The 27,161-nt window shown below is 38.9% G+C and overlaps 1 protein-coding gene across 1 annotated transcript; it reads right to left on the bottom strand.

Moving 5' to 3' along the window:
• Positions 1–272: 272 nt before the first annotated feature.
• LOC137193639 (polypyrimidine tract-binding protein 2-like) lies at positions 273–26,441 on the bottom strand. Its single transcript, XM_067604910.1, has 17 exons — positions 26,341–26,441; positions 22,744–22,769; positions 22,279–22,326; positions 21,396–21,559; positions 21,150–21,221; positions 20,980–21,051; positions 20,727–20,885; positions 20,298–20,408; positions 19,269–19,437; positions 12,435–12,512; positions 10,625–10,737; positions 7,078–7,111; positions 5,041–5,133; positions 4,454–4,570; positions 3,769–3,868; positions 3,556–3,633; positions 273–3,276 (listed from the first exon to the last, which is right to left on the bottom strand). The coding sequence occupies exons 1-17, from the start codon at positions 26,346–26,348 to the stop codon at positions 3,147–3,149; spliced, it is 1,572 nt and encodes a 523-aa protein (XP_067461011.1). The 5' UTR covers positions 26,349–26,441; the 3' UTR covers positions 273–3,146.
• Positions 26,442–27,161: the final 720 nt, after the last annotated feature.

Raw genomic sequence — 27,161 nt, 5'->3', positions numbered from 1 at the left:
ATAAAATAAATAATAATTGTACCAATCAGTCCACAATGACTGAGGTCACAATTGTTTTCTGGTGTTGCAAGTTCACAAACATTTGATCAGCTTGTAGCTCTTTGAAAACCTGTTCACACATGCAGGTGCAGAGTAGATCAGTGAAGATGGTAGTTTGTCTTCATGGTGTGGACATAGCGTCTGCTTTCATGTCTCAGCAGAAATGTAGAAAGAACAGAACAGCTAACAGAGGGAAAAGTGGGGAGAAAGAAGTGAGAGCAGAGAGACAGAACTGAACAGAGTGAGAGAAGTTTATTGACAGGTAAGATACAGATGAGAGCAGAGGCCTGAACATGGTCTGAATCACACACACAAACACACACAATTTAACTTGGGCTTGTTGGTAGAAAAGACATGTTTAATTTGTGCTAATCTGAAATCTTATCACAAAAGAAACTGAACTCAAGTAGAAAATTTACAACAATCCCCTAAAAGAAAAACTGTCCAAGAAAATAAACTTTTCCGCTGCAAGTAAGAACCCGAGATGAGTGAAAAATAAAAAGTCACTTTAAAGATGACCTCAGTTGAAACAGTGACCCAGATTTCTGTGCATTTCTGATTGATAAATAGGCTCATGTTATCAGAGGAGTGAGAAAACGAGGTTCATATCTATTTAAAAAATTAACAAAATAATCTCTTTCCACAGGTTTACAACACATGATCGACAAACATTACCAGTAAAATAATCAGTTTAAAGACACAAAAGAATCAACAGTAAAATCAGACCACAGACTAAAGGCACATGTACTTTGGTCCCAACAGGTCTCCTCCCAAAATCAGAGACCAAGACCAGAATCACATGTTGAAACCTTGTCTACACCTGTGTATGTGTGAACCCACTCACAGCCGTGGCTTTCAAAAGACTGGGATGGGATCTGAACAGGAACATTACAGACAGCTCTATTCTTGGAGGAAAGACCCACCTATTAATCCTCAATATGATTACATGTCAGCAGTGTGTTCATGTCCATACATTCCAAGTCATTTTGTCAAAGAAATTTAGGGGTATTCAATTGTCCTAAACAGGTATCATTAGCTCAAAACTATGATTCCCATTTCACAGAATTCCTTTCAACATCCCCATAAATGTGATATGATAAACTTGCAGCTTTTTATCAAATGAGCAGCATGTATAAATAGCTTCAAAGTGATTATTCAGTTATGGGAATAACAGCGAGAAAGTATGCCTGTTAAAGAAAAAAATGCCTGTTAAAATCTCGAAATTGCACCACACTGTATAAAAAGTTTATGCTATCTACTTTGAGGATTTCTTAGTATTGAGTTATTGATGTTTAAACATTTAAAGTGATTCTGTGTGGTGCAGCAACATTTTTAAACCTGCAGTGCAGAACTTTTACATAGAAATGAACGTCCGTTACATTCAAGCCAAACGAGTTCACACAATGCTAGTTAAGCCTATCCCCGCCAGGTAAACCTCTCTGTATTTCACAGTATACAGAGTTTTAAATCTCATGTCGGGGCGACATTCCCGCGCTGGCCGTTAATCGTGCGGCTATTCGAGACTTTCCAAATGTTATCGGACCAAATGGATCAAATTCTGATAGTGAAACGAGTCATTTCGCGGTGGTTGTGTGACGCTCAATACCACTGTTTTACAGCCGCAACAGTAGGTTACAGCCAGTACGTACTGGCCATCGGGTATACTGGGACAAATCCCAGTGGGCCGTCAAAACATATCCGTTTTTACTGGCCCTCTCTGTGTCCCTGTCATTCGAGGTGTGTGGGGGTGTTTGTGCTCTAGAACTTAACGTTTTCTTGATCTGATTCACCAGCTTTCTTGCTACCAGCGCTCCCTCTCTTCATTCACACTCAGGCTCGCTCGACCACAGCTGCTCTCTCATACTTGCTGGTGCTCTCAGCTCTCTCTCTTTTCTGCCGTCTTTTTTTTTTTAAGAGTCGTGAAGCTGATAGAAAAGTCTAACTTTATTTTTAACGTTATCAAACAATAAGAAATGTCCTCCCCTTGTCCTAGTAACGTCGTTGTACTCAGGTACTCACAGCCAAGCGCCCCCTTTACTCTTAATGCCAGAAGAGGGAGACAAAAGTCCTGCACTCCAGCTTTAGAGCTGCAAGTTGTTCTAGTGAAGTTTGCTAAAATCCTTACAATGCATCACTGGGTGCTGGTCATATCAAACTTGTCATTTTTACATTGCAGATGAGAGGAGAGAACAGCATGAATTACACTTTAGCCTTCAGTGACACCACCATGTACTTCCTTATGCTTGTAGCTTGGAAAAATGTCCAAATATCAGTTTTTTTAATGAATGCAGCAAAGTGCACAAATATACAGGAGGAGTGAACCAGCACACTGAGTGTGTGTGTGTGTGTCAGAAACTGCACTGTCCAAAAAACATCTTCAAGACAGCAGCTGATGGCTGCCTGTTAGAGAAGAAAAGAGGAGTCATATAATTAATGACTGCTCATACGTGTATGGGGGTATTGGAGTTTAAATTGACATTTGCTTGAGAAAAGAATACAATGGGTGGGTAGTTCACATGGCGACTTAATGTTCAGAATAATACCAGATGATTAATTACAGTAACTCAAACCTCAACAGAAATCCAAGGAAAAGAGATCTCTGGGTAAAACACCAGGTGAAAAGCTGCATTTCAAGGTTTCAAGTCTGTTTCACCTCTGACCACACCCAATATCACTGATGGATGTGGACACCCAACAGTGATGTCACAGTACACTGACACACCCTGGAGTGCACTTTACATCACTGCAGCAGGGTGAGGAGTTACACCTCTGGAGGTCAGCAAAAACAAGATTCAGCTGTCGCGGGTCAAAGTGGGACATTTCAAACTGACTTTGGGATAGGACTCAGATATGTACTGCTTCTACTGGTCAAGAAAATGTACATTATGGAATATTTAATTTTCTTAACATTTTAACTGAAAACAATTTTTAATGTTTCACTTTGGATTTTAAGGTTTGGACACATTTCTGTGATAAAATATTGTTCTACTTGATTTAGGGTTTGGGGATAGTGCAGAAGAGGTGAATAGAAAATGTGGAAAAGAGGACAACGGTGGTGACTTCCTCGCTCGTCATAGATCTTAAGGTTTAGGAGTTGTGTGTGAGGGTTAGATGGTGGACTTAGAAAAGGAAACTTTCAGATGGTGATTCCCTCCCATGTCATAATTGTGAAGATCCATCAGGCCTTGGATCGCTTCCTCTACTGATGACATCTGGATCAAGGCCATCTTACGGTCCCTGATGAGGAGAGACCAGAAACAAACAGTTCAATATTTACCATAAAAGCTCACGTGTTGTGTGTGTGCATGGAACTGTGGTTAGGTTTGTCCATAGCATAACAAGCTTCTAATCCTGCATGTAGAAAGTACAGAAGATATTACAAGTGTGGTTCGTTATATCATCTCCTTTTCAATTTTAGAAGTAGACATGTACCTAGATATGAAATTTAGCAATTTCCGTGTTAGAATTTGTAGACGTGTAGTATCATAAAGAGCATCATATTGAAGTGCTGCTTACTGGAAGAACTTGAAGGCCTTGACGGTTCCTCCACTGTTAGAGAACAGGAGACGAAGATCATCCTCTCCAACTCCATCCCTGCACATGCAAAGACAAACTATTATAGTCCTGAAGCAAAGCAACATGAAGCCAAAGAGATCGCTACGCCCAAGCTATTTTCCTGACTAGCACAGAAAGAACGTCATCTGACTACTATGTGTAGTGTTGTACTACCGGATGTTGGAGAGGTGAAGAGTTGCCGAGGGAGGAAAGATGTTCTGGAAGTTTTTGGATCCTGGTTTCTTAAAGCGATGAAGTGGCGAGCCAGAAAAATCTGTCCAACAAAAACAAAATATTGACATTATGGCGACAATAATGCTAGGTGCAAATTCTTTAATGTAGAAAACTTAAATTAAAAAACTAAATTAAGTGTGTTGTGGGACCTAAAACTCCAGACATCTGTATTATCTGCAAAACAAACAAGTTGATGTTCCGAGCTCCCATTACAACTCCCTTATATATTTTTATGGAGTATAAATACATCTGTCAGTGGTTCAAGGCGATGAAAAACAATGATGGTGGGAGCGAGCACCCTTGTTTTTTTTGCCTCTGTCAATCTGAGATTGGGGTGGATCTCACTTTGTTAGTGAACAATTCTCAATGAATTTTATGATGTTTGAAATCTGGACTCTGGCTTACTTAGTCAAAGGCCTTCTTAGCATTTAAGGCCAATACTGCGATTGAGGTAGAAATGGTCTCACTGAATGTTTTGGGAAGCGTTTTTTTAACAGTTTTAGAGGAATATTGGACAGTAAGGGCTTTAAACTTAATTTGAAGACTTGGCGTAGACCTGTGAATATCTGATCTGGCTGTTGACACCATAAATGAGTGACTCCAGGATGCAGATACACCCCCTTACCTTTAGTTAATAGCTGGTCATCCAATCCTTCTCTGGGCAAAGCCACAGTTTGATGTTTAGACAGCGTCACTCTCATCACTTTACCAAACACCTTTTGACCATTCAGGTGGCTCATAGCTACAGAGAGTGAGAAAAACAGAAGATATGGGCAGATTAGGAGTATAAAAACCTGACAACATCTCCACGTTTGCAGATACTGTACAGTGTTTCATGTTGATACGTTTATTATATCACATCCATCAAATCGTTCTATGGTTACACAGATTCTAGGAATCAGATTCTAGGATGGTGATTGAATTCCACACATAACAATGCCAGAATATATGCATGATATTTCTTAGCCGTATTTCACTACATGGTCAGGTTGAACACTAACTGAACACTAGAAAAGACTTGAATGAATTGATCATTCATTTAGAATACACTTTTCAAAATGTCAAATCATTACAAACTAATTTGACCAGTGGGATCCTCATTATTTAAACCATAAAGCCACACTGCCCAACATCACCCCTGACTTTCATTAATGAAACGATTATTTATTGGTCATCATACTAGTGGTACATACTACTACCATCAAAACTCACCAAGTTGAGCCTGGTTGCCATCTGACAACTGGATCAGAGCGCTGTCCTTTTTGTTGTAGAGGATCTTCACCCTCTGGACATCACCATAGACTCCTACAAGTAGGGTGAGAGAGACAGAGAGAGAGAGAGAGGCAGACCAAGAAAGGGAGAGAGAGAGAAAGCAAGAGAGAGCAGGGTGGAGGAGGAGATGAGGAGGAGGAGGACAGAACAGACAGAGCAGGAGAGGTGGAGCCGACGAAGATAAAAAAAAAAGGAGAGGTGTGAAGGATGGAAGGAATTAAGTTAGTGCTAGAAAGACAAATGAAAAGAAAAGATGGAATCTTCCCATTTGACTTCCACTAGAGACTCAATCAAACGCTTCAGTATCACAGAGACGTTTTATGTTATGACTGTCAACCAGTGATAAGAGTCAGACACCTTAGCTGAGCTTTACTACTGACACAACTGAAACTTTGGCTGTTTGGCTGACTGAACAGTGTGTGCATGATTCACAAATCCAATATGAAAGTAAGTGATTAAAAATGTAAAACTATAAATGGACAGTGTAGGAAAAAAGTAACCTAAAGCAGAACATGCTGTATAAAGAAGTGTGTACAGTGAATGTAGAAAGAACACCTCAAAATGTGAGTATTTTTAGAAAGATCTGTAAACATCCTCAAGTATCTAAAACTGGTCTAATACAGTCTAAGGACAAAAATATTTAAACTGTTGGGCTGGTTGACAGTCTAATGTGACCCTTATGATAGGCTTAGTTAAGGTGACTGAGTGGCTGGTAATCCCATCTGCACAGTCGCGCCATTTGAACTTGCATATAAAATGAAAAGGTGCACTATAACTGGACTTGATTCATACAAAATGTAGAGAGAAAAGGCAAAAAGAAAAGGAAGAGATGAAGGTTTTACAAACTAGAATGAGTACACTGGACTGTCATGATCAACTTATCTATTAATGTGGTGAGAACATAAACACAGAAATAATCCACATGTCCCAGGTAGACTGGAGGCTCCAGTGTTCTATATGAAACCATTTAACACACACTATCATGATAATAGACTAGCCTGACATCTTAGTATAGCTAATAGTGAATTAATGACTCCTAATCATGTACCACACATTCCACTAACAGATGTATTGTTGTAGGACAGAAGTACTTCTCTCTGTAGTAAACTATCATGCAGAGAGCATTAACCAGACAACAACCAAAACTTTTATTTTGGCCTTTTGTAAAGTTGCTTTCAGAACTAATTTATGGAATGAGAATCTGCTAAAATGAAATGCTTTCTACATGTAATTTAATTTCATAAAAAAAGAGCACAATGAAAGCTAAAAGGTTCAGCGAGTTTTGTTAGCATCTCAGCTTAGCGAGGGTAGATCTGCTTCCTTTTATACAACAGATTGGATCTTCATCATTTTCGCTGTGTCATCACACCTCTAATTATTGTTGACCGCTTGACTAAAATGATTCATGATGAAGCAGCTACAGGAGGTACAGGCCTGGCAATCAGTCACTCACCTCAGTGTTGCTTCCTTTAAATCTAAATCTTGTTTTAGAAGTTTCACACCGCATTTGAACCACGTTTTAGTGTTTAATGCCAGGAAATTGAAGAAAATAGAGTTTAGATACAGATATGCAGGCAAACATAACATGTGATCAAAGTGAGCACTTTTTATCGTGCCGTTCCTATTGTACAGATACACCCCCGACGTGATGGAGTTCCATCTGCAAACTGTGGATCGGGTTTTGCCTTTACGTGTTGCCGAGCCGTCGAGTTTCAACAACACGTGAATGCTTTTTGGTGTCTTTGTTCTCATCAGTTATTAGATAAGCTGACCAAACAGACAATCTCTCAGACTCACTTTGAATGTAGCGACAGCAGAGGATTTTAACTCTGTAGTGTACAATATGATAGAGGAAAGGCATAGATAGATACAGAAAGATAAAGAGGCATAGCGTGTCCACGACATCACTGAAGAAAGTGAACAAAATTGGATTAACAGAGAGAGATATACAGATAGAATAGTAGAGGTTGAACATACCGAAGAGGGTAAAGAGACTTTGAGGCGTGACCATCTTTAGAGAGAGAGACCGCAGAGCAGAGGACAGGAAGAGGAGGAGCAGAGGAGGAGGAAGAGGAGAGACGAAGGTAGAGATCAGACCGCCCAGCATTGGACGAGGTGGGGGAGGTGGTGGTTTCCATGATGATGTGGGGTGGAGCAAAGATGGAGGGGCATAGGGAGGTTTGGGGAGGGAGTCAAAACGGCAAAGCCAAAGTCGGGTTAGACCGGATTAAGAAAAGTTAAGAGAGGGAAAAAAGGGGGTGAAAGAAATTCGGGGTAAACGTACATGAGAGGGGAAAGGTTTTAATAAAAAAAAAAAAGTACAACATTTAAGGATGTAGGGCCATAAGGAGGGGCAAATGGAGAGAGAATAAATGTATGGAGGAAGGAGCAGAGGAGGGAAGAAAGGAGGCGGGGAAGGGAGAAAGGAGGAGAGGAGGACAAAAACCAAAGCAGAGGTCAGTAAACAGAGCATCAGTGGAACATCAACGGAGTCTGAATGATTGCTGCTTCCATTCCTAACACATACACACACATACACACACACACACACACACATACACACACACACACACACACACACACACACACACACATACACTTCTTCCACTTCTGTTAACACACACACACAGACACACACACACACATTCCCTGCTGGATGTATTTCTCAGTGAGGAAAAAGATGGGAAGAAGGTAATAAATGTAAGAAATGAATAAAGCAGGAATTAAACAAGTGAATGAAAGAGTGAGTGGAAGGAGATATCAGACCAAACAGGAGCAGTATCATGAAGCAGATCACATGTAACTGGAGATAAATGTTGGCAAGACAACTGTCTATGAGTGACAGATCAGACTGACACATGTAGAGGAACTGTAAATAAACAACTTCAATGTGATCACTTTAATGAAAAAAGTTGTTTTCAGTGTTTTCAAGGCAAAAAGCCTCTAAAATCAACTAAAAGCCAGTAGAACACAAGTCAATGTGACACATGACTCCTCTGCAGACGTCTGCACAGCCCAAACGTTTTGACCGTGCAGACTGTACACACTACAAGTGTGTCCACTGGACATGTGTTAGGAAAGTAAACTGGACGCCTGGTGTGTGTTCTGTTCTCATTAAGCTCTCAACCTTTTCTTGTTGTTCTGCAGAATACAACAAAGAAGTTCTTCCTCTTGCTGTCAAGAGGTCACCACCTTGTTTTCTAGCGCGCACACGTGGAACATGTGTGCGTAGTATGTATTGTATAGAGGCGTATGTGTGTCCGGATGACTTTGTGCAAGTCCTCAGTTGTCTGTGTACACAGACGTGGAAACCATGATCTGGCCTTCACCACCACCATCATTCATGCAAAACAAGGAAATGTGATTTCCCCCCAAAAGAAGCTGAGGAAATAGAGTCTATGACTCAGGCTAATGTAAGATTATAGCCCAACCGACACTGGATACTGACGTCAATGTTTAAGCGATTTATCGGCTGATAGTCATTTATAAAAAAATATGTAAGCACGGAACACAAACACTCTTCATACAGATCCCTTAGATTTGTTTTGGTGATTTGTGGTGATACATACTAAGCTTGAGTAAAATCTCTGGTAGACAAACTGTAATAGTGACACATAAACCTGGCTTGGCTTTTCTGTGATGTAATTTCTTGTCACTTATTGGACGACATATACACAGATACTGACACGTTTGCAATAAGATAATTATCGGTCTAGCTCTAGTAAGTATTCAATCAACCTGAAGTTTAAAGCGGTGGTTCTCAAAGTGGGGTCCTGGAACCCCCATGGGTCCTTGAGGAGGTTCCAGGGGGTCCCCAGCAAAAAGGGGAATAATTTATTTTCACTATAACTCCATCCATAAGTAAGACAGTGACAGGATGTATGACTCTTTTGATCATGGGTTTCATACACTTTCTGTAATAACACATCTAAAAGCAAAAATCAGATGGGGGACCCTGGGACAATATCTTATCAAATGGGGGTCCGTGGTCTAATTTGTGGACCACGGACCCCCATTTGACTATGTTCTCTTTTTCAGCTCAGTTGCTGCTGTGCTGGAAATTAAGGACGTGATAGCACATCATTCATCATCACTGCCAGGTGGATCTCACTCTTCATCTACTACTTTGGCAAACTGAGATTTAATAGTAAGAAATGTTAGCTTCTGTTTGGGGTTTCTATTGCTACGCTAACTCCATTAAAAATGACTCAAATCTGACCATAGATGTTAGTCTGCCCGTTTGATGACACGCTTGAGAAAGGATGAACGAGTGACTGAAAAACAATCCCATGAACTCAACACTCACAACATGAAGAATGGCCTCACCACACACAACCGCTACCTAGCCACTGGATTGTATTGAGCATACAAGTATATACAGGAGCTCTCAATCAGTCACCAGAGAGGAGTGTATGCTGTTACGCAGCTGCTGCACCAAGACTTTACCACAGGAGGGCAGAACTGTGAAAACCACCACTCCACTGTGAAGTCCCTCTCAACAGGGAGAGAGACAAAGACAGAGAGATAGATAGATAGATAGATAGAGAGAGAGAGAGAGAGAGAGAGAGAGAGAGAGAGAGAGAGAGAGAGAGAGAGAGAGAGAGAGAGAGAGAGAGAGAGAGAGAGAGAGAGAGAGAGAGAGAGAGAGAGAGAGAGAGAGAGAGAGAGAGACAGAGAGAGAGACAGAGAGAGAGAGGGCTCAGCTAGAGATGGACACACAGAAACAGATAACAGATATTGGAGGTATAGTGATACAGATGACAGTGTGGGTGCACTTTTACAATTAGAGAATAAACAGAAAATTGACAGAATAAACAGAAATCTAAGATAAAGTATGCAATTATTTAGATATAGAGAAAACCACAAAGCTTCAAAAACACAACAGAACATTTAAGATCTGAAATAGACAGATAATGTGCTCAAACATAAAATACTTGAAAATATTTTGAGACCTTGAAATTTGATACCTATGACAGTCCAGGGAGAACAAAAAACAATCTACACATACACATATACACACACGAGCAAGATAAAGGGGTATTTCACTAGGTCACACAGTGATGTCACACTTTTGAACCACTTGGCAAATTATAGTGATTAACATGTTTCAGTAGAATGTATATATACATGTATAAATGTCTTGTGTGGATTTTCTGGAACATATAATTCACATAAATTAAGAATTACTTTAGGAGAGAGGTTTGAAAATTGAAAGTGTTTTAAAAAGAAAGAAAGAAATTAAACCTATAACATCAGTATTTAAGATATTTTAATGCTTATAAAAGTTAACGGTCTAAGATGAAGTATTACCCTTTGAGAACTTAGGACCTACAGTCACGCTGTGACCTTAATCCATCTTAATTATACTGCACGTGGGATGCATGATAAATCATGCTGTAAAGTGGGCTAAGTGCACATACAACCACACACCCACACAAGAATTCACACGACTATCATCTAAGGAGAATCATTCAGCAGTGCCTGCTCAATATTCACAGTTTAGTTATGCTTGTGGTTAGTGTACCTCTTCATTTAAGTTGGATGCCAACAGGACTCCTGACACTCCGGACCCAGACAGAGCAACACGACCAGCAGCTGCTGCGGCCGCCGCTGCAGCACTCAGAGGACTAATGGCTCCTGTTAGGAAAGCACAAGGGAATAAAGAGATTAGAATCAAATATGTAATACATCACATTAAAACCACATTAGTTTAAAAACACAACACTAAAGAGACTAATGCTCTTGTTAATGTTAATTGCAATTTGACATAAATTATGATAAATTACATGAACCTTTGCCAAGAGTAATACATCCTCTTTAATAGACTGAATAGATTCTACGTGACAGAAATATAGTCAATAGAAATGCAGTACATACTACTCTATGTAACATTTAAGCCACAGTGCTACATGCATAAAAACAGGAATGGAAAAACAGAACAAAGACATTGAAAGCAGGGATGCTGATGTGCTTGATGGTATGATAGTATGTCAAAGCTTGGTTAACCTTTAAACTAGCATTTTTTAATAAAACCTAAACAACCTCAACTTGATCAAAACATAAATGACTATTTACAGGTATATTGAAAAAGTTGGCTTCTTTATAACAATTAAATTAATAGTAAATTAAAAAATACAGAATAGTTTTGCATTTTTACATGTCACTTCTAGTGAAATACATGGGGATCTACTGTGATTCTGGGAGTCAGTATTATATGAGGGGGAAGTGACTAAACGCTCACCAAGCCAGCGACCTCATTCCAATCAAAGGGCAAGTTACATCAAAACAGATTTAAAGTTTAAAGACCTTTCATTTAAAAGTTTTGTCAATGAAAACAACTGTGGACAAATGACATATCTGTGTGATTGGTGCATAGAAGCACATGACATCCCTTTTTCTGACTGAGCCCAGCCCACTTCAAACCAGCCAGAAGAGCACTAGCGACAAACACCAACACAGAAATCTCTCATGTGAAATAAACTATTGTAATCTTTGTAGAGAACAGCGTATTCATGTATGATCCCATTATTCAGAGTAAGAATCTTTAATTGAGAATAGAAGTTTTCAGAGCCTTGCTAGACTTTCTAAAACTGAATTTAATCTAGAAAGCATTATATTGAACTGTAGTCAAACCATTTAAGGTCATGAATTCAGAATAAAAAAACATTCAAACATTATGTACAAGATCTGTTATTCTGCATATGCAATTAATTGTATTTGTACTTTTTGAGCCACTACACACAGGAAGTGAATCAATTCTTCCCCGACAGATGTCTTTTTCCACTAAAATTTGGAAGATGGTCAAGTGGTGACTAGCTGAGGAACCTCAGTTTTCTCAAAGGATCAGCTAATACAGCATAGTGTAGAGCTGTACAGACATTAACCAACTCTAACTGTCAATCGCTGCTTTTTTTGGCTAATATTAAGAAATCTTTAAATTCTACCATTTTCACATAAATAATAAAAAAATCTGTACATCTGAACAAAATATCTCTTAACAATTAAATTAGGCTAATGCCTTCCAGTAGACAAGCAGGGAAATATACTAAGTGCATAATAAATATGTAATAGAGAAAACTCCATCGTACCCATCTGCTCAAAAGGATTAAAATGATCATGAATGCTAATAATCAATCCTAAGGCCATTATTTGTCTCATCTAGTGATTTAGCTGTAATATCAACCAACAACGGAGGACATTTATATAAAAACTATTCTCCAGTCGTGACGCATTTAGACAATCATAGCAGGACATGACAAAAGACAGGACAGCAAACAGCAGAGACAGAGTGATGGAAAAACAGAATTAAATAAAAAGCAAAAAAGGATAGGTACCTCCGCCCTGTGAGAGGGAGAGAGAAGATGAGTAACCTCCTCCACTAGAGTAGGAAGCTAGTGCTCCAGATGGGGTACCTACAAGACAATGACAACTAGATTTACACCACAAAATACTGACCACTCTAACCTAGCACCAATTATCACAAGAGAGCTGTAGTCAGTAGAATATTAACACTAACAGTATTATACCATAATGACTAAATATGGTCAATATGTCACATACTTATCTAAAACTACACATACACTGTATATGAAGCTAGTTTTAGAATTTCGGTGCCAGAAACAAACTGAAATTCAGTTGAACTAATTATCTGGCTCCCAGCAGACTATGCGGTGATTATAATTAAAACCAGGTTATTATGATAGCTTACCAACATGATGAAATTAAGACATTTGATTTTCACTGCTGTGGAGATGTGCCACATTTCCACTGACAATATAAATGTCAACAGAGGACTTTATGAGGAATATAATTGTTAATTTCTTATCACAAATACTGCATTCCAATATTTCACCGTTATTTTCAATACCTGTAACCAGACCTTTTCTGTGACACTGTGGAGTCAATCTGTGACAGGGTGCAGCAATGCATTGATGTTTTTTTCATGCCTGTGGCGGGGCTTGGCTAAACATATTGAGACTCGATTAAAGACAAAACTAAACATCTGCACTGATTTCAGGGCCATAACTATTGAGAAACTGTAGATGTAGGTTAGATGCATTTGGCTTCATATACCTCTGTATTCCAGTGAGGAATCAGCTGTATCAATTTCAACTGCACCTCCACCTCTTCATGTGGTCCTATACATCTTTATCTTGCCATTAAGACAGTTTAATACCTCCTACTGCAGTGATGATATGATTAAGCCTTAAGATCAGTGTATATTACAATCTTGTCAGAGATAGACAACCTCTCTGGAGATGAACTGTGTCAAAGTAAATGAACATATGAGTTTGTAGGATCAACATAAAAGTCACATGTAAAGCATGCAGGATGTTACTGGTATTAAGTAGTATTAATGTATTCTTCCATTAACATTATACTCAATACACACTTCTGTCCTGCCATGTCCAACCCAGTGTCATACAACATAAAACTCAGTGTTAACACTGGTGGAAGCTGCCAATCCTGTCTCTAACTGTGTCCTTTGTTTATAATAATCACACTAATGGCTCAAGATTACTTACAAATTAACCATAAAACATTTGATTGTACATTTAGTTTTGCATTCGCTCAATTACAATATAATACAATTTATAAAGTATTCATTAAACTGACAACACTGGAGCTTTTGATGATCTTGAACCGGTATCACAGCAGCGAAACCACAACATGTCAAAACAGCCTGAGCTGATGCACATCACTGCAGGATGTCATCTTCAAATGGGCTCAATCAGTTACGCATAAATAAAAAGTAACTATAAAACTCATTGCAGATTATCAACACCACGTCACAGCAGGACTCTGCAGCGCACCAGTAACCTGTCACCTGATACTGAGCAGAAACAGGAATAGTACTGCTGCTGTGTAAAAACAGTACAAACTGCACACCATAATGTCAACTCAGATGGACCAATAAACTTCATCCTGGCTAACAGACCCTGACACCCTGATGAAAAAATAGTAACAAAGATGTTGTCAGCTGGAACAGATGAAAAATATAGATGAAAGGATGAATAGAGGAATAGTTCCACAGTATAGAGAAATTATTCTCTTTGACTTTGCCTCCACAACCAGCTAGTTAATCTGTCTAATTTGTGCCATTTTTCCACAATTCTATTACATAACAACCACTATGTTTCTTATTTTCAGTAGGCAGCTCATTGAGGTGTTCCTGCTAACTGGCTCAGTGCAGGAGAGACAGAAGGAACAGAAAGAAGGAGTGACTGGTGTTTCCATCATCTCCAGCCTCAGGCAGTAAACCTGGCAGAAGCTTTTATATTGCATCAGATGGTGACAATGGAGTCTTGGATTTGCAACGTGTTACTTGGCCATGGGGTCACGAATTACCCTGCCACAGCTTATTTTGTATATTCTGACATTCTAGACTATATTTCACGTCTTTCCTACTTCACTGTACACTACTACGTACAGTTGTTGTAAGATTTTCCTGGTACTTGCCATTAAAATCTAAGAGCAACTTACAAACCACTATAAAAAAGACAAGTGGGAAAAAACTATTTCTAATTCAACCTTAAAAAAGGATAGGTCCATCATTTTTCAAGTCTGTCTTAAAACAACAGTCAGATGCCCAAATGATCATTGAAACAGGTTTTGCTTGCTGCAATCATTCCTCCTGTTCACACTGACACTGAAGAGATCTGTTCTGACAGTGATTTCAAAGTAAGTGATCAGGGACAACATCCACTGTTTTTTTTCTGTGCAAAGATCCAAAGTTCATCATTTTAGTACAAAACGTCCTCTCTGTGTTACTATCCCTCCAAGAAACCCTGCAGAGGAAAACAAAGACCCCCACAAAGTCCCCTATCACTTACACTGACGTGTGTTAGGAAGTGATCTCTCAATGGCAAGTATGAACAGGAAGAATGATTTGACTGTTCATACGGCTGCCTGACTGTTGTTTTCAGACAGGCTTGAAAAAAGGGAACCTATCATTTGAGCATAAATGTTCTGAATCTGTAAAATGGCACAGAGAGGAAAACACCAAGACATTATTTGTCAAGTCCAACATCTTTGTAATACTGTATAATCCCAGAAAATGACTGCAAAGTATATAAATTATACTGATATACCACCCAGCATGAGCATTATTTACTCATGCAGCATAGTTCAGAATTTTTTTTTAAATACACCATAAAAATACATATTTTCACTTTCATATTGCTAAATAAACCATTCTGACAAAATGCTGTCATGCAACAGTATTAGACGGCCAACATGTGCACAACACTGAAAACCTGTCCCCAGTCTGGCCAGGAATCCTGCTCAGTCTAAGCTTACTTTTTGGCTGACACTTCACCGAGGAAGGCCCCTCTGAGACAGACACAGCACTTGAGTGAGAGAGCAGCAGTGGACAATGAGGGAAAGATGGAAGAGAAATCCCAAAGTAGTCCCTCTCCACAAGCCCTACAACCCTACAACAGTGTCACTCTGCATGAAGTCAGAATGGCAGCTGTGGAGGACACTCTGTGTTGACGGGTGAGGAAGAAACTCTGGTTTTAAGTGAAGACTGCTCACATTGTTACTGTGTGTTTAAGGCTGTTTGTGAAGTGTTATCAGGCTCTATGATCAATGCTTTGCTGCTCGGTTTGACGTGTGAAAAGCATTTTAGTGTGCAAGTTTAGTACAGCTGATAGAAGTGACAGACCGATCAGTATGCATTACGTTGTTATGCTTATCATTTTTCAGAGAGAAATATTTACACAGTTTCTTATGGGTGACGTTTTGCATGCTCACACTGCAGGCATCTGAGTTTGTCCTCCAACAGAAGCCATCTGGCATGTACTATATATAGTGTCTGGTGTATTTTGATGGTAAACACAGCAGGATTTCCATAAATACAATTAATTTCTGTAGAGCTAACTTTGTGTAGTCTGGGTTGGTGCCGTTTCTCATTGAAATTCCACATGTCATGTTTGTTAGCCAGAGCAAACAGATGTTTTTAAGTGTGGCGTGGGCTAAAAAAGGTTTTGGAAATGCCAAGCGTCTTAAAAAAATGTACTTCTCAAGGGTAATTAAACTGGTTTCCATACAGTTGCTGTATTTCTTAACTCTCAAATGCCTCTATATAAGCTATCATGGCACTATGACTAATGGTTTTCTAACCCCCTGCTGCACACGAATCCTTGATTGTTTGTGAACAGGAAACTTATCTGTATGTCTTTTTCTCTTCTGCTGCACCAACACTGATGCACACTGTTGAAGGGCATTAAAATCCATGTACACTCCCTGTTCACTGATTTGGGATGGCATTTATCCTCTTAAACTCCACAAGGACGCCAACATCCTCGGTCGACATTACTGTCTTTCATATGAAACTAGACGACCTGAGGCATCCAGTGGTACCATGTCATGCTAGCTTGTCTGAATAAAAATGGGTTCTATGGGTACCCACAAGTCTCTCCTTTACAGACATGTCCACTTTATGCTAATCTCATGCAGTTTTTGGAAAAAACCATGCAGGTTTTTGCATGCAGTATAAATGTGTTATTTTCACCTATTCTAAAAATAGTGTAGTTGAATATTTCTGCACACTGGGGTCCCTAAACAGTCTTGGAATTACATAAATTGGGTATGACTGGAAAGCTGAGACTCTTGTGGATTCAATGAGCCTAATTGTATTCAACATGTGATGATGTTAGTCCCCATAGTAGCCATTTCATAGTGTGTGTAGTGAGGCCATTTTTTGGAATTTGACCTCACTGTATAAAATGACCTATTGTGACCTCTAGGATAATCACAGCCTCATGAAACTTTACAACCACAAACTAGAGACCAGGACATTCACAGGATGTATGGCTTTCCTAGATATATTGACAATAAGATATCGCCAAATGTCAAAAGTTTTTGATACCAAATCACAGCATGAATTTTTCTATGGTGTTCCTCAAGGTTTTGGTGTCCTAATGTGGTGTTTTGGAGGGATTTTTGATTTTTATCAATTCTCAAGAGGTCAAAAATCTAACTAATGTCATCTAAATAAATGGTACCAACCCAAAAATTGCTGCAACAACTTCTAAGACATAAATGAGTATAGGAATGGCCATAATATACTTCCAACAGAATGTTCTGAGCCCTTATACACTCCAAACTTTCAAAATTTGAATAAGCGCCCAACCAAAACACAATGTTTTGGTTGGGCGAAAACAGATTTATGACTAGAAAAACTTGACACACAGTGCTGCACTGCATCTTGAATTAATCTACCGGTTCCCAGCTTTCAGATGATGTATATCACTTCTATGTGGCATATACTGTTGACCTGCTATCTCCCCCTAGAGAACCCCTGACCCCCCCCTACAAAAATGGGTCTATTTTTGTAGGGGGGGGTGGAAGAGGTTAATATGATGTAGCTTCCATAAAAAAAACATATAAATGGAGGCAGATTGGAGAGGGTGAGGGTGTGTTGGAGTGGTACTGAGTGATTGATTGATTGATTGATTGATTTTGACAATTTCATTTTAAAAACAGTGTTGAGTGCTTATATAAAAGGAAAAGTCGGGATAACACAATAAAGCCTAGAGGCTTATTTCTATTGTGGTCCCTTTGGGGATGGGGGGGGGGGGGGGGTCAAGACAGCAGATCTGATATGGCAATGACACAAAAACATTGATCAAAACAATAATACAATACACTCAGCAGGTTCTCACAGTATTAATAACCTCAGTGCTTTGGTCCTACTTACCACTCAGTTAATAAAACTAATTAACAACTCTGTACATCAGAGATAAATATATTAATATATCAACATTATTTCACAGCCCCCTCAGCAGATTATATACAAGTCTGGGTCTATTCATAATAATTAAAATAAAATAAGAAAATAAAATATAGAAAGACACCCTATTATCAGACATAATATCCTACTATAACCTCTGAGCCAATTCATAATACCAGCTTGAAACCTCCCAAGCTTTGTATGATTTTAAGATTTCCTGGCAATCTATTCCACAGATTTACTGCCATGTACAAAAAGTTCCCTTCCCCAGGTTACTCTTACACCTAGGAGGAACAAAGTCAGTGGAACTGCCCCCAGTGGAACAACTCCCTCACCTGGATGAGATCATTTTTTTATATTTTGTATTCAGAGACAGCACCATGCAGAACCTTATGTACGATGCACAACTCGATCTGAGAGACTCTTCTGTATTTTCAACCACACAAGGCTCTCAAAATGAGAAGGGTCAAGGTGAGTTATCATGGGGAGTTCTTAACTATCTTGTTTTGAGAAGTCTGAAGTCTGTTTTTAAGGTACGAAGTTAGGCCATTGTACCATGAACAGCAGACATAGTCAAAATAAGGCTGGACCAGGGATCCTGCCAGGGTCACCATTGCTTTCCTGTCCAGAAATTTTGAAATTCTGACAAAGAAGCGTATTCTTTGATTGACTTTGGTGAGCACCTTTTCAGCCAGCTAGAAATCAATGTGGCTAAGACAAAAGAATTAATTATCTGTACAAAACAATATTTGAAAACTGAGCCAGTTTCACTTGATGGCCAACATGTTGAAATTGTGGAAAGCTTTAAATATTTTGGTACGGTTCTGGACTTCCAGGTGAGCTTCTCTGAAACTACATATATTCAAGAGATGCTCACAGCAACTCTGTCTTTTCAGAAGACTGAGCGGCCTCGGAGTCAGTCATCAGATTTTAGAACTCGTGTACAAAACTCTTGTTGAGAGTCTTTTTAACTTTTCATCTTTCTGCCTGGTACAGTCACCTGAACTGTAGATATAAAAATTAACTTTCCAGGATTGTGTTAATGGCCAGCAGAATAGTTGATGAAACTCAAAAGCCCTTGACTCAACTTGTTACAGAAAGGCCGAGGAAGAAGGTGAGGAGTATCCTGGCAGGTAGCTCCCATCCTTTCTTCAGCCATAGAGCTACTACAAATGTATTTAAGAAGTCCTTCATCCCCAGTGCCATCAGTATTCTTAACTCTACAAAGTGACCAACAAGATTTAAGCCACAGACATTAACATGAACTGTTTTATATGTATAATGTGACCTCGTCTATGTGTTTGTCTGTCCTTATGTTGCTGTTTTTTGTGTTTGGTGAGCCAAAGATAAGTTATATTCTAATCTATTCTATACCTCAAAGACAGATTGGAATGGATGTGGGGTAGACAGATGAAGATAGAGGTGTATTTACCCAATAAAGAATGATCCTTGTTGGTTGAGTCTCCGTCTCCAGTAGGAAGGTCAGGTCTGGTGTAATCTCGACTCTTATCATTGTTGTATTTGACGTTGAGGTTGACCAGTTTACTGAAATCTATCCTCAGAGTACAGCATGAATTATAGATGTTCTGTCCATCTAAAGACTGGGTTGAGAGAGGGAGAGAGAATCATAATAGTGTTTTAACAGCGCTTCTTCTTATATGTTGTTATGTGCCAAAAATGTTTAAAAGAAAAAAAAAAAAAAAAAAGGTGATATATTAAGTGCTAATTTTTGGGCAGAATGAGATTAAATCCAAAATGTAAATGATGTCTCATGAAGCAGACAGGAGATGCTGTACTACCAAAACTGCTCACACTCTTAAGAGTGGAAAATAACATAAAATGTTCAACAATTGATTTTCATATTAAAAAATATTTTGATATATATATATATATATATATATATATATATATATATATATATATATATATATATATATATATATATATATATATATATATATATATATATATATATATACACACACATACACATATACATATATACATACATACATATATATATATATATACATACAATGAATGTTACCTTCTTTTACCTAGCAAAACTACAATCAGTTCTATGGTTGCTGTAACATTCTGTGTTAGTTTGAGCCAATGACACACTGTCAAAGCCTCATGGAAGCTTACTGAAAGTCAACAAAACACCCACAGAAAACCTGTCGACCTGTGGCCGGTTTCACCAAAGGTGCAACATGCAAGCTGTGACATGAGAACATTTTCTCATACATTTAACTAATCAAAAGAAACAGCAGACTTTCAACACATGCATGAACATGACTATGAACTGTAGGACTTCTACACATGTGCAATTTGTGAATGATAATCATTGTGAAACAGGATGGTGGCATCATTTGCAAATTGCTCTTGTGAAACATGCCCCTGTTGTTTTTTTTTATATTTTCTGAATAAACAGCCATAATTTCTATGTGTTTGATCCTACCAGTTTAGCTTGCTGTGCGTTGACGGGGTCGCTGAACTGCAGAAGAGCCTGAAACTGGTTGTTCTTGGTGAAGGTGATAATCTTCATCACTGTCCCAAACTTACTAAAGATCTGGAAGAATCAAATAATTCATGGAGAATAACACAGGAACATAGTCAGGCTTGATTTAAATGACAGTTTATCAAACTTCATTTTTAACATTCTAGTTTAAAGCTTGCAGACACATAATTATTATCACAGTTTGAGTTCAACCAATATGGGCTTTCGAGATGCCTTATGCATAATTTGAGAGGGTGGCGGTAATCATAAACATATTGTTGATTTCTTTATATTTTCCTCTCCAGGAAGGCTCTTCTTTGCTGTACAGATAACAAGGGTTCAAACATCAGGACAAATGTAAAACTGTTGGATCTAGATGACGGGTCCTACCTGTTGCAGAACGTCCAGCGTCACAGGATAAAACATGTTGTCGATGATAATTCGCAGGACAGGGCTTGGAGGTGGAGCTAGGTCCAGAACTCCCGGGTCAGAGGATGGAGAGCTTCCATCCTGGACTGCTGACACCGCCTGCAGCACTGCCTGGGCCCTCTAGGTGGAAAGCACAAACAATGGATCAACATCAAAATTCTCTACATTCGTCAATTAGTTGATGTTTGGTGTACAAATACATCTATCTGCATACCTGGTTCAGAGCCGAGTCTGTTTTCAGTTCCTTATGGTTGGAGTACTGGATGAAGACAGGTGTGTTTCTGACCTAAGAAGAGAAAGATCCATATAATACACAATTCAGTAATCATCCTCTACAACAAAAACAGAAAATATGCATTATGTGTAACATGAATGGACACTGACCTGCGGTGTGACAGCTGTGTAGTAGTTCACCATGGTAATGGCTGCTTCCTCTGTACCCAACTCCAGGAACGCCTTGAAAAACACAGTAACATTGAACTTTAAAAAAAAAAAAGAACAAATCACCTCCAGGACTTTGTGTAATGGTCCTTTTCTTGTTTAGAACTGAAATGTGGTTGTGATTCCTACACTGCTGTAGTTTCATTGCCTGAGTATTGCCTGATGGGGCAGAGTTTTGCAATTGTTCACCTGGTTTTTCCCCTTCAGCATGAGTATGTTGGTGACTTTTCCAAAGGGCAGCCCCAAAGCAATGACTTCAGTCTCTGACACTTCATTGGGAAGTTTCCTGATGTGGAGAACTCTGGAGGGAGGTGATTCATCCAGACGCTGTTTCTTACTGTCACTGCCATTCGCTGAACACACACACAGACACACACAAACAAAATAATTAAATTAAATTAAACAGTCATACGGCACCACAACTCGAGATTATTGTTATCATAAAATGAATGATGTCTGAATTCCATTTAGCTGCTTCAGTTTCAGGGTGCTGGTATTGTGCATGCTGACTCACAGTCACACTGTCATGTCAGGTTTTTAATTAAAACATGCTTAAAAAAAACAAACGTTTCTTTCCTCAACAAATAAATGCACAAATTCTTCAAATAAAATATTTTTCTGTTTGTACTGAAAAATGCTGCTTTTCATTTGCATCCCTATGACCTTTGATCTTTTCATAGCAAAATTACTTTCTTTTACATCTGATCTGTGTCATGTCTACAACACCAGGTTGAGTAATCAGTGAGTTGGTGTAAATTTACACTCCACTCTAAAAGCAAATCCTGGTTTTAATCATATTCATGATACAATGTTTAACATACAATAACCTGGTTATTCAGCTCCCTTTATATGTTATTCTGATATATTTACCAGGTTTATAATAATCTGTGCAGGCATGCCATTCATTCTTCCAAATCCCAGACAGCCTCTATCATTTCTGGACCCACTGAGGTTTAGGTATTACCACAATCAGACTTTCACTTCCTGACCCTCTCCCCATTTTGGATGGATTACTTCTTTATATGATGGTGGTTTGCACCGCTAACCCCATCCTAGTTAAGGATGAACTCACCAGTCATAGAGTTAGGGCTGCTACCGTACATGTTGAGCTCCTCTGAGCCTCTCTGGAAAGTTAAGAAAACACAGAAAAAGAAATTAAACTTTCCTTCACATCCCATCTTCTGACAAACTCTAAAAATATTACTAATATAAGCACAATGACGTGATGCTACCAAACATACAGGAGGTCAAACTGTATAATCGCTGTCTGCCTTACTGTACAGCAATGCAATAAAAATCACCTGACATCCTGTCATTGCTCACCATAATATTAAGCAGCAAACAGAGGACAAAACTACAAATTACTTTCTCAAGTTTAACACAAACCTTTATAGCATATTATCTTGTAACTTCACCCAAACACTAATAAGATAAATCTATTCACTCACACATGTGTACATCGAGTCCATTTATGGACAATACCACACAGACATAGGAAATACAAGTGTGTTTAGGTAAACACAATAAAAAGTAAGACTTGCCTTCACACCAACCGCAACATCACTGCCAGTGGAGAGAATGCAGGGAGATGGAAAAGAAAAAGAAAAACAAGAAATAATGTTAATTCGAATTCTCAGGAAAATGCAATAATTTAAACACAAAAGGAAAGGGAGACTGGTGCTGTTGAAAGTTTAAAGTAACTACAAGGAACTTTCAATTTGTGATGATTTTAGCGGCCGCTATGGACAAAAGCGTTACCGTTTCCAAGAATGAGGACTGCATTTCAATTCACACTTTCATTTAGCAGGCGCTTTTATCCAAAGCGACGTACATCTGAGAGCTGAAGCAACACAAGCAGGGATCTAGTCAGGAGAGAACAACATGACTAAGTGCCATAAAGCTAAGTTTGAGTCCAATAGGACGTAGATGCCAACCGGCAGTGCACAGAGGCAATGCATAGCGTGCATAGATTGCATAGAAGCAGATTTTTTTTTTTTTGTTGGCATTTTTGTTTTTCAGTCCATCAAGTGCAGAGGTGTTCACAAAAGAGCTGCGTCTTTGGTGCAGATCGAACAGAGTTGCCACTGAATTCTGGATCATCTGCAGAGGTTTGAACGTACATACGGGGAGGCCTGCCAGTACAGAGTTGCAGTAGTCGATGTGTGATATTACAAGAGCCTGTACCAGGAGTTGTGCTGCATGCTCAGACAGGTAGGATCTGATCTTCCTGATGTTGTACAGGGCAAACTGACACGACTGTGCGACTGAGGCCACGTAAACCTTAAAGGTTAGTTGGTCATCGATCATGACACCCAAGTTACGGGCAGACTTTGTGGGCATGAGTTGGGTTGATTCGAGCTGATGGCTGAGATGACAAGGAGCTCGGTCTTTGAGAGGTCGAGTTGAAGGTGGCGTTCTTTCATCCATGCTGATATATCGGCAAGGCATGACAAGATCCGAGCCGAGACTGTGAGGTCTTCCAGTGTGAACAACAGGAAGAGCTGGGTATCATCAGCATAGAAATGGCATGAGAAACCACAGGAGTGGATGATTGAGCCAAGTGAGGTGGCGTATATTGAGAAAAGAAGGAGACCAAACACTGACCCTTGAGGAACCCCTGTGGATAAGCTGTGCAGTTTGGACACTTCTCTCCTCCAAGATACTCGAAAAGATCTCCCTGAGAGGTAGGACATGAACCAGCGGAGGGCGGATCCTGAGATACCAAGCTCAGTGAGTGTGGAGAGGAGGATTTGGTGGTTCACTGTATCAACAGATCCAGCAGCAAAAGGGCTGAGGACTGACCAGCAGCTCTAACTGAGCGTAGTGACTCCATAATCGACAGGAGCGCAGTCTCGGTAGAGTGCCTCTGCTTAAAGCCAGACTGTTTTAGGTTGTACAGGTTGTTCTCAGAAAGGAATTCAGAGACTTGGTTAAAGACAGTGCACTCAAGTATTTTTGATAGGAAGGGCAGGAGTGAAACCGGTCTGTGGTTTTCAACCTGGGCTGTGTTGAGTGTAGGTTTTTTGAGCAGTGGGTTGACTCGGCTTGCTTAAATGCAGCGGGGAAAACACCCGTTGTAAGTGAGCACCACCGCCCACTGTAAAGATCTAGATAGAGTGAAAGAAAGACGCAACTTATTTTTAACACTTTTTTTTTTTTTTTTTTTTTTTTAAACACAGCTGTTTGCAGGATGCATAGTGATGAGGTAATGTATCGTTTTGTGGCTACGTAAGATTAATAATTGTAATATGACGATGGTGAAACAAAGTTAACTTTGCTTTAATACTGTTCATACACCAAGGTCCCACACCCTGTGGGAAGGTACTGTGCGTTTCTTTGTGCTTTAGAACGTAACCACAATGCTATATATAAACTATATAGAAACAGCCAATCTTCCCACTGTTGGTCTTGTTTGCTTATGTAGGTCATATAGAGGTATCAGTATTGAATTGAGACTGTTTCATTACCAGTTAAAAGTTCCTTGTGGTAACTTTAACCTGGATGAAAATATTGTGGCACATTACTTTGAGTACATGGGAACTGAGTGACATTTTAAAGAAAAATCATGCATTATATGTGTTGAAATGTTTGGTTTTGCATGGAAAGCATTTTTGAGGGTTAATATTTTACACTGTAACTTTTTTTATCTGGCTTATATTTAGCTTCTTTTTATTTCCAAATTTAACACTTTTAAATTATACTTAAATGTCTTTTTACTTGCATTGCTTTTATATTCTGTCTTGATGCCTTTTATGCTCTATGTAAAGCACTTTGCCTTGTTGTTGAAATGTGCTATACAAATAAACTTGCCTTGCCTTTCATACTCCTGGTACACTAACAATCTATTCAGTTTCATAGGTTCAAGAAATTAGCATTTCTTTGTCTGAATTACTAAAACACTAATATTGGTTAATTGAACTCATATCCTCTAAGGTTGTTATGCACAACTAATAAACTGTTACAAAATCCTAACATGCTAAGCAACATTTTTCATCACTTTGCTTAAGAAAAGGAAGTCCAAGCAGCATCAAAGACTGGACCCCAATGGAAGCTAACCTGCTTTACAATACAACGTAAAGGGGATCTTAATAGCACCATTTATTCTTAGATATTTTTTCAAACGTTGCCATGCCATATTTAGTTATTGCATATGCTATTATCTCCATGTGGCAGCAGCATATACAGAAACTTAACCGCTTGATGTATTAATGATGAACCTGGATCACCTGCTATCGCAATTGAACAGCAGAAAACACTTAGGCATCATAATGAAATAAAGATAACATGACTTCACTTTCAATTGGTTGATACATTCAATGTGGTGACAGGACATGAAATGAAAGTAATAACAATAAAAATAAATAAAAAATAGCTTAACAGAAAAGTAAACGTTTGGCAATAAAATCGGATTTCTTCAAAAAAAATTCTTGGAGCATACTAACTGTATATGTATGTGCGCATTTCTTCTTGTTTATGAGTTGGATGGACTTAAAATACTTTCTAAATTCAGTCATGAAGAACAGCTGAAGTTATGTTGCTGCTCAGCCGGCAGTTTGCATGCAGCTCACATCAGCTTCAGACAAAGGACCCTCATTACTTCAGTTAACATTTAACGCCAGCAGTCAGCACTGACAGGACATTAATAACACACAGTCAGGGCCAATAGCTTGTTACACTAATAATGACCGACAATAACTGTCGCCATTTATCATAAAAACATTTAGCACGCATTTCATTCGTGCCGGCAGCTAAATGCCAGTAATCCAGCTAACAGTAACATACACTTCACGCACCACAGTGGAGACACACCGGCTATTACCTTGTACTAACTATCTCGCAAACTATTACACTGCCGAAGTAACAAGAACAAGATGATACGTTAAATATGCCCTGGAGACATGTTTTATAGTAAATATAAGTTTCCCTGCAAACAGGACGACACTGAACCACCACATTTCTCGGTTGGCACTTGGCGGTGTTAGCTAGCTACCGTCAGGTTCAACAATATTAAGCATCAAGGTTTGCAGCTGAGCTAACAGCTAGCATATCTTTAACTGAGCTCCAGTCTAACTGTCACATGCATAGCTGTAGAAAGTGCACTCAGAAGCGTTAGCTGAAATATGAACACATGTACCCGTCCATTGCAGCTCTTTGTCCTCTTCTGTCTGTTGCTGTTTCAGCACACTTGGATGCCTGACAGTGGAGCAAAATGGGCGTTTTTCTTCTTCATGTCTTCATGGCTGCTGGAAACCCAAAGTACCACTGAGTGCAATGCTGCCACCCTCTGGTCAGGAGGGTATTTCACAGAGTGAGACTTTTCATTTTCATCTTTCTTTTTGACAAGAAAAACAAAACAAAACAGCAGAGCAATGTAAAACCATTACCAGCTGCGGGCCTGACTCAGTTTAGAAACTGGTTTCCAGCAGGTTTCAAAAAGCAAGAAAGCAAGAATATTCTTCGTAAATATTCTTTGTATACATGGGCTGAAACATACCTATTTTAAGAGTGGATTGTAAATAAAGAATACAGCATAATAGCAATAATAAGGTTGATTATTTGGAAATTAATGTTTACAATTTTAATTCAGAAGAAGGAAATATAAGTGTAAATGTTTAATTATAAAAAGTTGGGAGAATTTCTGATGTGATGTGGGATTTTGTTCCAAATTTTACTGTATGTATAGAAAAATGATCTTAAACCATATTTGTTATTTAAAGTGGGTATGGGGTTCAGTTAATTTGTAATAGGTCTGGTAATTTTTCCAAGTCTTATGGAGTTATGTCTTGGCAAAATAGAACAAAGGGAAGACAGGAGAAGGTGATAATATAGTTGATAGTACAAATTAATACCACAAAGTACTGTATATTTATGAAAATGTAATGATTTACATTACAAAAGCAATACACAATGATGTGCCCAAGGAGAAATTATTTATGAGGATAAATAATGCAACTT

The sequence above is a fragment of the Thunnus thynnus genome, chromosome 12, assembly GCF_963924715.1.
Source record: "Thunnus thynnus chromosome 12, fThuThy2.1, whole genome shotgun sequence".
Taxonomy (NCBI): Eukaryota; Metazoa; Chordata; class Actinopteri; order Scombriformes; family Scombridae; genus Thunnus; species Thunnus thynnus.
The sequence above is the reverse complement of the archived record's forward strand: the minus strand, read 5'-3'. Positions and strand labels throughout refer to the sequence as shown.